This window comes from Fundulus heteroclitus, chromosome 20 (genome assembly GCF_011125445.2).
Source record: "Fundulus heteroclitus isolate FHET01 chromosome 20, MU-UCD_Fhet_4.1, whole genome shotgun sequence".
Classification (NCBI taxonomy): Eukaryota; Metazoa; Chordata; class Actinopteri; order Cyprinodontiformes; family Fundulidae; genus Fundulus; species Fundulus heteroclitus.
In genome coordinates, this window is record NC_046380.1 from 3,162,644 (window position 1) to 3,175,067 (window position 12,424).

Below are 12,424 nucleotides of genomic sequence, written 5' to 3' on the forward strand. Positions count from 1 at the left end.
TAACGGTTTGTTACACTGAAAGTTGACAAAATTACGCTGAAATTAGACCGTGAGCATAGTGGTGCTACGTGTTAAGCTAACAGTACGACACAGATGTTTGAGAGCAACATAAAACTGACGTACATCAGAGAAGTTGTAATCTGCCCGGTTAACAGAGCTTTAAGCTAACGCTAGCTGCTGTTAGCTTCACAGACGGCCCAGTAACAGGTTCTGATGCTGTCCGTGAAGCTAATAGCAGCTAGCGCTAGCTGCTATTAGCTTCACGGACGGCCCAGTAACAGGTTCTGATGCTGTCTGGGTCTTTAGAGCTGCACCACGCAACGCTCTGCTGCGTTAATGCAGACAGAAACAGCCAAACAACATATAAACACGTCTTTGTTGTCTATAAGGGAAAGTTTCAATAAATTTTTAAGTAGTACAGAAGCAGCATACAGTTTTCACAAGCAAAGAGCGCCCTCTTGTGGCTATAGATGGTAATGTTTACTCCTTGGTTCATGTTCAGTATGAATTACCATTTAAAATTGATATAAAGTCGCAGGATCGGCAAAACTATGAAAAAAAGTGTGCCTTATAGTCCGAAAAATATATGCAACAGTGAATGGATGAATATTTTCTGCAGATAATGACAAAACGCTGAAAGGATTAAAGTGAACTTAATTGAATTGATATATCTTCTTGTGCAAATATGTCTTTAAATTGTTCCTTAAATCTAAATATGGGGTTTAAAACTACAGTGGGTCTCATAGGAGGAGAGGTCACAGGTTGAGATCTCTGCTTTGCTCATTGTGGTACATTTTCCATCCATATCATTGCATTATAGGCTATAAAACCAAGTTAGAAAGTTCTGATTTAAATTCAGCTTTAAACATAAAACATGTCTGCATTAGAATATCACACTTTTGAATCTTTGTTTGATTTAATAACATTTCACAAATTAAATGATAAATTCCACATTTACAAAGCACTTTAAAATTAGATTTAATTAAATGTAAAGGCAGATTACTTCTGCTTGAATAGTAAACATTTGACAAAAGAAACTCCAAATGAACATAACATAAAACAATGAAACTAAATCCGACATCTTTACTCTAAAGCAGGGATGTAATATCACAGATAAGAGATGATTCAGTTTCATCCCGGCGTTAAAGTCAGTTAGATACGAGCAAACAAATTCCACGTTTCTTTTTCCTTATCTTAGCAAACAGCAAAACCAACTCGCACTAGTAGAGATGGAGGAGGCTTTAACTGAGTATTACAGCTTTATTGGTAGCTTTACTTTAAACTGAAGAAACTAGAAAATATTTTTAGTTTGAACTGAACAGTACAATAAATGTATTACGGCAAAACAAAAAGGACAGATTCATTGACTTTTGGATCTTCGTTATTAAAATGTAAGAATGTAATGTTTTGGTTTTCATTATTTGGTATCAGGTTCATATAAAATATGAAGCTCCTTCCAGCTGGGACACCAGCAGGGAGGGCCTAATTAAGCGTCTGGTGAATCTTTAAGCTGCGTTTGAGAACGGATCAGAGTTTCCACTTTGACACAGAGATCTTCATCGGTAAGATCTTTACTTTCTCTGAAGGATTAATAATTGCAAACAACTTCTCGGTGAAAGTGTGCGTAAAGACGTGTATGTAGCTGTTTGTATCCAGATCAGAGAAGGACAGCTTTCCTCTTTTCCAGTCCAGGTTAACTCTGACCCTCTGCAGTTTGCCCTGGATGTGGAGGTCAGTGGACGAACCTGTCGGGGACCAGGCCGTATATTTCCCTTTACAGAGATAAACCACCCACAGCCCCGCGGTCAGGTTCCCCTTCCTCTGGACCGACTCGGCCAACACACCGAGGCCCCAGTGGGAGCTGTCTCCAACGTCGACGTCCCAGCTTTGGGTCCCGGAGCGAAAACCTTCAGAACTCAGCACAGAATTGTAAAAGTCAAACCTCTCCGGGTTGCCAGGAAGCTGCTGCTGGTCCTCTCGTCTCACCCTGGTCAGATCTTCAGACAGGACGAGAGCCGGGTGAGCCGTGTTTGGGTCCAGGACCAGAGGAGTGTAGGAGACCATGTTCTCCATGTTGCTCCAGATGTTGAAGGCCAGGTTGCCCAGATGTTTGGCCTGGTCTATCAGAGCTCCTGAGGGCAGCTGTGGATCCTCCAGCAGGGGGCAGCGCTGGACTCTTTCCACTGCAGCCTTGTAGTTGTGCAGGAATGAGACGTCTTCAGCTCTCAGCTCCTCCTCTGTGGCTCTGACTGTGTCTGAAAGAGCTTTTATCTCTCTGCTGAGATCCGTCAACATCTCCTCCATCGCACCGCTCTTCCGTTGCTCTTCCTCCCCCAGTTCAGCCAACCTCGCCTCTTCTTCGTCTGCTAGAAACCGATAAAGCTTCTTGAACTGCTCCACGATCTGCCTCCTGGTCTGCTTGACCTGGACCTTAACGTGCTCCGCTGCTTCTTCAAACTTCTCCCTGTCAATCTTGCGGAGCTCCAGCTTCAGCTTCAGAGGCCTCAGGAAACGCAGCAGAGCTTCCCTGTGGTCCTGCGCCGCTTCGTTGATGGGGCTGAATCTGTGGTTGAAGTGGGCTTTTGAGTCTCTGCACACGACACACACGGGCCGCTGGTGGTCCAGGCAGAAGAGCTGGAACTTCTCGTTGTGAAGGTTGCAGAAGGAGTCGGCGGCTGTCTGCTCACTCTCCGGTAGGGAGCTCTCCAAAGCCATCTGCTCTGCGGGAGGCTGAAAGCGACGCAGTGCAGTCAGGCATGCAGGACTCCACCTTCCTCCTCTGCTGAACTCACTCAGGACGAGTCGGTTCTTAAATCCAAACCCAGCTTCAGTCTGCGGAGGGAGAGCCGCCTGAAGATGGCTCCGTTTGTTCAGCTGAGCTCAGAAGTCTGGTCTGAAGGAGACTCCGGCCGTCTGTGACCCGAAAGAAGAAGGATGAACGACTTCCTGGTTCATTTCAGGTTGTTGCGCTTTGTCTCGTGACTTCTCATAAATGCGGAGCCTCATCCCTGTTTTACTGCAGAGTTTAAAGTTCACTGTGTCAGCAGCGCTGACCGCGTCTGATAAGCAGGTTTTACATTTTTCTTGGTGAAAATCAGATCATAACAGCTTTTATAGGGACAGCATTGATAGAAAACGACGGACTGGATATAGTTTACCTTTAATATACATCTAAACATGAGAAATGTGGCCTAAGTCACAGCTGCCATCTTTCTGAGTGTACTCCTCCGCCTTCAGATCCCCGGTCTTTGCTCTACTCTTAAATTATCACCACCTTGCTGCTCTTAACGTCTCCCGCGTCAATTGGACAAATTATGTGTATTATCAGCACAAAGACTGAGATGTCAGCAAAGAAATGTCTCTGCAAAGAGGAAAATCTGTTCTGAACATTTGGCTTTCAACACGAATAAATCTGTTCCGCCCTGTAAGTTTCAGGACTATAACAGCAGACCTTTGGACTTTCAGGTGTCTCTATTTCCACCATAAACACAAAGATTTGTGCAGAGGTGAGTTGTCTGACTGACTGCTGCTGAGGAAGACCTTTCCAGCAGGTCTATTAAAAGAGAGAAAGCAACACCAGAAAGGCCATTTAAACGCTGCTTCTCCTCATCCTCATTCATTACAGGTTCGTTTAGCCTGTCAACAAAATGTTTAATGTTTCCTTCTGGCAGAGTTTTACTGGTTTTTGCACGGAACCAACAAACAAAATTTAAACAATGATCAAATTCTCATTTTGGTTTCAAGACTGGTTGCAAATGTTCTGTTGTGATCAGAACAATTATGTCTATCACAACAAAAAATCTGATTAAAACCCTTCAAGGCCAACAAATTCGAGGTAATGTCTTCAGTTTCCTCATTTCCTAATAGTTAGCTTCCAAGAAACTAGACTTTCTTCCAAAGTGTCATATGCTAGACTAGGGGTGTGCAAAATAATCGTCATGACGATGCATCGCGATTCTTATTTTCGCAATCTACTGCATCGATTCTTGATGCCAAGTATCGATTATTAATTTAAAAAAATTAATAAATAAAATTGCATGAATGGTTGGCAAACATCAGCTAAAAACAAGTGGAATACAACTTCATTGGTTTAAAGGACCACTGAGGCCATGTAAACGGCACTGATTATCCTTATTTTGTTATTTTAAGTTTTATAAATCCTAAGCACTTTTTGTCAGTGTGTCCACTCCAGTAACAGTAATATTTGTTTTCATGGCAATACCTCCAAAAGTCGTTTCAATAAATACAGCTATGTATGAATTCAGTTTCTTTCAGTTATGTATCAATTGAAGAATCTATCCAGATCATACACAGCCAGTCAGCCACTGGTAATGGCTGCATTTTTTTCTAACAGTGTTCAGTGAAAATATCTCAATGCATCGCAATACATCGCAATAATTGAAGTATTGTGATGCATCGTGATTCGAATCGAATCGTAACTTCTTTGGCAATACCCACCCCTATGCTAGACACACGTACTTTACCACCAAAGTGAGGACTTATTTTTTGGTCGTCACTTTTTTGTGGGGCTAGGAGTTACGTTTAGGACTAAGGTGTCAATCAGGGTTATTTTAGGGTTAGGTTTAGGTACGTGTGTGTTCCTATAGCTCTTCTGATAGCAATGTGTGCATCCTTACAGCTGGAGATGCAAGTCCAATCAGGGGGAGCTTAAAGAGGAGCGGATCCCCTGAGGCAGATGCCAGATTGTTTGGCTGTATGAATAGTAATCAGGACTCTTTCTGGCTCCTTTTCGTCCTCCTTCTCAGGAAGCCTGTCTACAGTTTATACTCCGCTCCTGGTTTCCAGTACTCTCCCTTCTTGCTCTTAGAGTTTGTTGGAGAACACGCCTTTTTATAAAATCTATACATCTATACTTTTAATGACTTCATGCTGCCAAAGTGGCCCAATTTAGAAATGAGTTTGACAGCCTTGGTCTCAGCGGATGTTATCAGTTAATCAGGTGGAAAAGGCTTTAATTGAATTAGCCAATAACAGATAATTAATCATAAATCGATTCTTTGTTTGCACCCCTAATAGATACCTTATCAAAATTAGGAATACAATTTGAAATAAACTAAAATTAACTTACAAAACTGTTGTTAGCTTAGGGTTTTACTAAGATTTTTATTCCTCCTCCTATGGCAACTGTGTTCAAAACTTTAAAATTTAGACGTTATCTTGGTAATCACAAGAAACACATTGATACATTTTGTGTTATTGTTCTCTTTATACGTGTGTGTGCACAATTTGCACTTAGGGCACCTACATGGCTAGCACCGCCATAGTTTAGGCAATCAACAGCCTTCAACGCTCTGAACCGCAAAGGATGAACCAGTGTTGTGTCTACATGGATACACCTTAGAAAATAACACATTAAGGATTTTAGAAACTTTGAAGATCCAGCTGAGTCTTAGTTAACCAGTTTTCTGTACATGTTGTGTATTTGGGCGCCACCCTCTGGCTGGGAGTGTTATTGCCCGATTCTGTTCAACCTTTTCTCAAAAGTCTGGGCTGTACGCAGACTTCTGCAGAGACCTGAATGGATGATAATTAGACGTACACAAGTGGACAGGACACTGGACCGGGATGTTCCAATTAGGCCTTGTCATAAAGAAGAGGGTCTAGTTTGAGAATCTGGGAGACCTCAGGGTGGATCTGCTGTTCAAGCCAGAACCATAAGCGAGTACCGGAAATGTTTGGAGAGGAAAGTGTAAAGTGGCAGAAAAGGCGGTTGCTCTGGATCAAGAAAGCTCATTCTGGGGGTTTTCTGAGGAGGTCTCACAAGGTGAACAGTCTGGGGGACACTCAAAGATTCTTAATTTTATTTGGCCTGATAATGGCCAATGAGAACCTGGGGATATTTCTGGGGAAAGGTTAGGAGTCTGAACACGTTCCTCCCTGCGACTCCATCTTTGATAAGTGGAGGATCTTGGATAAATTTTCTGCAGGCAGGTTCAGCACTGTATGAAAAACTGCTACATGAAAACTTACTAAATCTGTTTGAGGGGTTTAGTAGATTTCAAAAATATTCAAAACTTAACCCCTTAAATCTCTCAAGAATCCTAATAAACCCAATCATCACTATTTATAAGCAGCACTCGTGTCTTCTTCACCTTCCCGAGACCCTTTGCTGTTATCTTTAAAAGAAATACGTGTTGATAAGTTGAGAGACATGCATCCCTGCCCAGTCCAATCATTTTCTTCTCACTGTCTCCTGCTTTGATTGAGGATTTTCGCTCAGAATAAATCACGTCTTAGGTCTCATCGCTGTCAGTCAAGATAAATAACTGAGGAGCATCAAACCGAGAGTGAACTTGATGAATCAAGCCAAGTCACTCGGTCATCTTCCACTTTCAATTAATCCTCTGAGGGTCCCGGGACTGGCACCCGTCTCCAGAGATCAACTGGAGGCGGGTTACAGAGCGGACAGATTGATAAGTGAAGAACGTGTTCAGAAAGAAAGTGAACGACGGGTTTTTGCATCCGCAAATACTTGTATGCATTGTGCTTGTGTACTTTACAGATAACCTTCAAGCTCTTTCACAGAAAGGTGAAACAGAGGCCAGAATGCAACGTTGGAAAAAAAACAAAAGAAGTGATGAATGAGAAGAGAACAGACAAGAAGTGACATAGGGAATGAAAAAGGTGGTACTGGGGGAAGAAAAGGTGTGGCACGGTGAAGACAGGAGGGCAGACAAACTGCCAAGAACATTTAAATCTGAGACAAACATCCACACAGAGTGGCAGCCTTTAGGATTTCAACCGGGAACTTGCTGCCTCTCATATGTGCTAATGTTTTAAAGTCAGAGTCAAATTGTTTTTATTAGTCTCCCCCTGGGAGAAATGTACCTTGGATACAAGGATCATGCAGTATAATTATATAGTATAAGGTTACAGCCATGTGTTTATAAAAGACATAAAAAAAGGAGCTCATCTTTCATCCCTGTAATTTCTTCGTATTTGACTCCCCCTAGTGGTCTGGAGGACTTCCATTTTTTAGAGTACACGTGAAGCTTTTTTTTTTCTTGCTGCTGTTTTTGGTACTTGTAGTATCTTTAATTATGCTCATATTATCTGTTATTGTTATTGCAGCATTTTTTTCATTTGCGATGCTTTTGTGTTACATTTTGTGTTTGTGTGTTTGAGAGTTTGTTTTATTCATGTGTTTGCAGTTCGCTTGGCTGCTTGTGGTGCGGTGAGCCATTTGAAGCATTACCCAAATTAAAGATTAATGATTGTGAGTTGTAAAGTGTAAGAACAAGCTTATTAGTGAAAGTTTAAGATAATTTATTTACCATAATTACAAAAGACATTCTTTCAAGAAATTGGATAGTTCTAACAACAATCAAATGATGATAAAGGCTCTCTCCAAATTTGTTAAATGGCCAATTTCACCAAAGGTGAAAGAGACTTATGATAAAAAATAGTAAAAGGTATATATCTGGTGGGCCAATTTCTTGAAGGAAGATTTAAATTTGATGTTGACACATGTACTTTCTTCGATTAAAATAACAAAACTATTTGTCAGGTTTGCTTTTTGAATGTCCCTTTTCACAGGATGTCTGGAAAGTATACGTTATTGGTTAAATCTTAAACTCAACCTTCCACCTTTTAAATTGTCACATATTTAGTTTTTCATGGGCAATTGGGACTCATCTTCATCCAATGTGATAAATATTGTATAACTCTTGGCCAAATCTGACATTCATTGCTGCAAGTGGAAGGGAAGAAAGTCCTCTTTTCCTTGCTTTCTAAATAACTTTAAAATTTATTACACCTCCTTTAAAGTTGTAAAAGACCGGAAACCAGCTCATATCACCAGCCTTCAAATCTCTCGTTCATTCCTATTTTAATATGTCATACATTGTACTTCTACTGTTTCTTTTTTGTATTTGTGCTGCCCCCTAGCGTTCGGTTCCTTTTATTTGTTTGAATTGTAACTTTTCTCTCCGTCGTTGTTTGGCACCTGTACCTGCACCTGTACCTTCACCTGTACGGTACAGGTGCAGGTACAGGCTGTACCTGCACCGTACTCATCACCACCGTCACGTACATTTTGCCTTATGCAGCTACAGTGGTTAGCTACTAACAGCTAATTTAGAAAGTTGCCTAAAACAGAAATACATCTTCCACTAAACATTTTTGAAACTAGTTGGCAAATACAAAATAACCTGCTGCACATCCTCATAAAGATTCAAATAAAAATGATCAATAGTTTCATACCTGGAACCGAAAGATGCAATTTACACCCCTGTTACCTTTACAGACTGGTATTTTCATAGAAGTTATCAAGTACAAGGAAATGATTATTTAAAAAAATAAATAACAGAGTGTATTCAGGAATCACTAAGTTTAGTATAGTTTTAATTATCTTTGCTGGGTTATGTTTGAAAATGGTTCGCATGGATATTTATTAGTAACAGACTGATTGAGCGTGGTTTCTGCTCTAAAGAGCATAAAGCTTCAGTTTAAACAGCCTCACTTTTCTAACCCTAATTATGCTGTGTTTCTGCACCAGCATTATTATGCATTATGTTGTGCGTTACTATAATATCACTTGTATGTTTTATGTGTTGGAACGAGTCTTGTGTCTTCCTTTCATTAAGGCTGTGAATATTGGGTCCAGACAATGAGCACTTCCTCTAATAAGGAGAACTTTGTGGGTGAAACAAACATAATTGAACAAAAGGACGAAAAAACTTAAAAAAAAACAAGGAAAAATATATAAATTTACAAATTAATAAATAGCATAAACAATTAATTTTAACAAAAAAGGGGTAAGAAATCACAAATTGGAATTAATTTTGTTATTGAAGTAATTTATTTTTCTCCTTTTTTACTTTTATTTGTATATTTCTGTCTGTGTTCTTGTTTAGCTCCTTTTAATTCAGGTTCCAATCTTTTAATTTGCTTAAGTGTGGCTCTGGAGAAAAATATAGCATTCATTTCAATCAAAAATACTTTTTTAATCCCAAAGACAAATTAAATGCTGGTGTAACTCATGTGACAAAGTTTCTTTATCGACTTGTTGTAGCTGTAATGAGCTAAAACAGTGACAGCTTGCAGAGACATTGAAAAGATATTTGGCACTGAAAAATTAGACATTGTTAGAAAGTAAAAACTGGATGATTTTCTAATTTTATGCTGCAGCTTTTTTTAATGAGATGTTTTCAGTGTCGCTGCAGAGTTCCTTCAGCTACGATGTCGCTAGCTGGCACTGTTTTGCCTTCAGGGGCGGGGCTAAATTGAAGGCCCCTTCATGCGCCCTCCGTTTTTCCGGTACTCGTTTTTCAATGTCTAATTTTTCAATGTTTGATTTTACAATGCCACATCACTTTTCAATGTTGCTGCAAGCTGTCACTGTTTTAGCTCCATGTAAATGCTGATGGCTGCAGGCAGGAAGGATGTCATGTGGAGGTCTGCTTTACAGCGGTTCTGCAGAAGCTCTGACTGAAGGCACTGTTGTTGCACAACAAGATGAAGAGGAGGCTCAAAGTTATCTATAATGTTCTTCATTTTATAAAGAATAGTTCTTCATAAAAATAACTTCCAAAATGTGAGCGCAACAGAGTGATGGCTTGATTTAAAACATGTTTAAGAAGTCCTGATGAGCTAATGAGACCTGCTGCTGGCTAAGCTGCATGAAGAAGGTAAGAAATTCTGTTATAGGGGTCTGCGACTTCTGTGATGGACTGACGACCTGTTCAGGGTGAACTCTGCTATATCATCCAACAACTGCTGCAAATAGGCACCAGCCCCAGGGTTGCCAGATCTGACTGACAGTTTTCAGGTCAAAAATAATATAAAACATGCTCAGCTCTAAAAAAGAAAAAAAAGAATTAGCCCAAATCTTTTTTGGGCTAATTCTCACGTTAAAAGCGTAGAGTTAATACACTACACATGCAATGATTCCTGTCTGAGAAGCTGCCGTGTGCAGACCCATGATGTCACTTCCTGCTCCCTGTGTTTCACCGGTAATCAGAGCTGAGTGATTGCACCTGCAGCGGCTCCAATTACTGAGCTGTCGCACCTGGGAGGAGCTCCATATGTTCCTGATGCTCCCAGTGTGTAAGCGCCAGATTCTTGAATGTCACTGTATGAGTAGACCATCCAGCATTCCTTGTGTTTACGTCCTGCTATTGACCTGTCTCTTTTCTGTTTCTCCTGCTGGATGCTCCTGTTGGCTTCTGATCTCTGAACACTGACCTCCTGCCTTGCCTGTGGACCAGTCTGCCTATGCCCCTTTCTGGATTCCCCTGCCTGCCGTGTACGACCCAAGCCTTGACCTCGGACCTGTCTCTTGTCTCTGTCCTGCTTGGAAACCTCCTGTTACTGATTCTCTCCCAGACCCGGATTGCCCTCTTGCCTAGCCCTTCTGAAACCCTCTGCCCTTGGACTGTCTCCCTGTGCATGACACTGAACTGACAACGAGTTCCCTGCTAGCTCTTGCCCTGCCTAGCACCAAGTGATCCGGATTCCCCAGACGGAGCCGTCAGGATCAACCCCCAGAGCCAGTGCAACCTCCCGGCATCTAACAAGGTCAGTGGCCTTTAGTCAGTGTCTTGACATCTTCACTGAGTTATTCCTGGCCACTAACCTAACTTCCTGTTCCAGCAACACCAGTTTAATGAAAATAAACTCTTTAAAACGTTCACTTCTTGTGCTGGCTGAATTATCGGGTCTCCAGATTCTGAGGGTTGATCGTTACAACACACAAACCTATTACTATTACACTTATAATAAAGAACACGCAATTAGCAACAACATAATCAATAAAGGTAATCAATAGCCTCCATACATGAGTTATAAATTTAACTTAATGCAAAAACTATTTCTCTCTCTCACAGAGTATAGATCAATCCAACATTTCTCTTTCACACTCAGCAGCAGCCATGAAACAAATTAAACAGTTGAAGATTTAACCTCATTTAACCATTTAGGGCGTTTGCACTTAACATTGACCAATCCCACATCATAGTAAACCTTGATTAGCCCATGACCGAGGATGTCAGGTTTGACAGATTTCACTGAAACACTGCAGATCTAAAATATGTTTTAATCGTACGTTTTGGTGTCATTTTACTGTGGAAAGTGATAATCATAAAAAACTGATAATACCTGCATTTGGTAAGATAAGAATGTTTAAATTAATTTCTTGGTTATTTGTCATTTTTTGATGAATAACCAAGAGTCGATGCACAGAATATTAATTGTGTGCACCCACTAAGGGGGAGCTGGTCAGTGTTGACTTTTCCTTGAGAAGACGTGTTGTGAATTGGTGCTTTATAAATAAAATTTAATTGTTGCAGGTTTGATGGGTTTCTTTTGAATTGGGCTTCTTTTGAAAATGTTGGTCTGTAAAAAATGGCTGTGAACAGGTTTTTCAAACTTGGGCTGCTTTTTACAACATTTTGTTTTTAGGAAGATTCATAGGAATATTTTTTTCAAAATAGTTGGCATTGTGTGGCAGAGAAGTAAAAAAAATGTCATTTCTATTTTTATTTTCCACAAATATCAAAATGCCATACAGGAAAATGTATTCATCTTATATTTTTGCAGGTTTTTTTCTTTCTCTAAAGCCTAAAGATATGGATGAAATGTTAGTTCATTAAACTAATTCATTAAAGATTGCAACAAATTATTAATTGTCTTTTTTCAAAAGGTCATATAACATTTAAATAACTTTTATTTAGTTGGACTGAGGGCCAACATGGGTCTTTGGATTGTAAAGGTTGCAGACTTCTGAACTAGGAAGGCTTAGTTTTATTTTTTTCTACCTATTTCTGCTCATTGTGTTGCTGCTGTTCTGAAAATGTGTTCAGCTTATTTTTGCAAAGATACACCATAAACAGCAAAGAAGAGAAACTGAGGACTTCAAAGACACGTGCTGCACGAAAGTGTGCAAAAATAAGATTCATTTTGACCCTCTACAGCTCATTAACTTTTTACTGGGCTGTTGTGTGAGAAATGCACAAGAAAAGAAGAGCAAAACTTTAATAGAGACCATAAATTGGTCTAATCATGTTTATATAAAAGAAAGCAGCAACTCATTTTTAGGTCAGAATGCATAAGAGGCTTTTTTTCTCTCTGTTTTGTTTTCTGTTTTTTTAATTTATTCAGATTCGCTCTTCTTAGTTCTTGGACTCCTTACAGATATTGTTTATAATCAAGTTTCTGCCAAGCTAAAAAAATAGAAAGAAAAGAAAATACATAAAACACAAACCATCTTTGTTATTTTTGTCACTGTTACTTTTATGCATCAACCTTTTATTTCTAAAGCACTTCAACACATGATGGTGGATTAAAGTTCATCCTATTAAACTGAGAGGAACTATAATTGACAAACAAATTAAAAGAAGCACTCTAGGAATTGAGGTCATCCTCTTCCTCTGTGTGTGTGTGTGTGTGTGTGTGTGTGTGTGTG

The 12,424-nt window shown here is 40.0% G+C and overlaps 2 protein-coding genes across 2 annotated transcripts in view; both read right to left on the reverse strand.

The window, feature by feature from the left end:
- The window catches only part of LOC118567219 (nuclear factor 7, brain-like), a gene marked incomplete in the record, with an annotated part of 854,268 nt that overhangs the window by 567,879 nt on the left and 273,965 nt on the right, over positions 1-12,424 (reverse strand).
- On the reverse strand, positions 1,000-2,131 carry LOC105938247 (E3 ubiquitin-protein ligase TRIM39-like). The gene has a single exon (XM_021307234.2). The coding sequence runs from the start codon at positions 2,071-2,073 to the stop codon at positions 1,528-1,530; it is 546 nt and encodes a 181-aa protein (XP_021162909.2). The 5' UTR covers positions 2,074-2,131; the 3' UTR covers positions 1,000-1,527.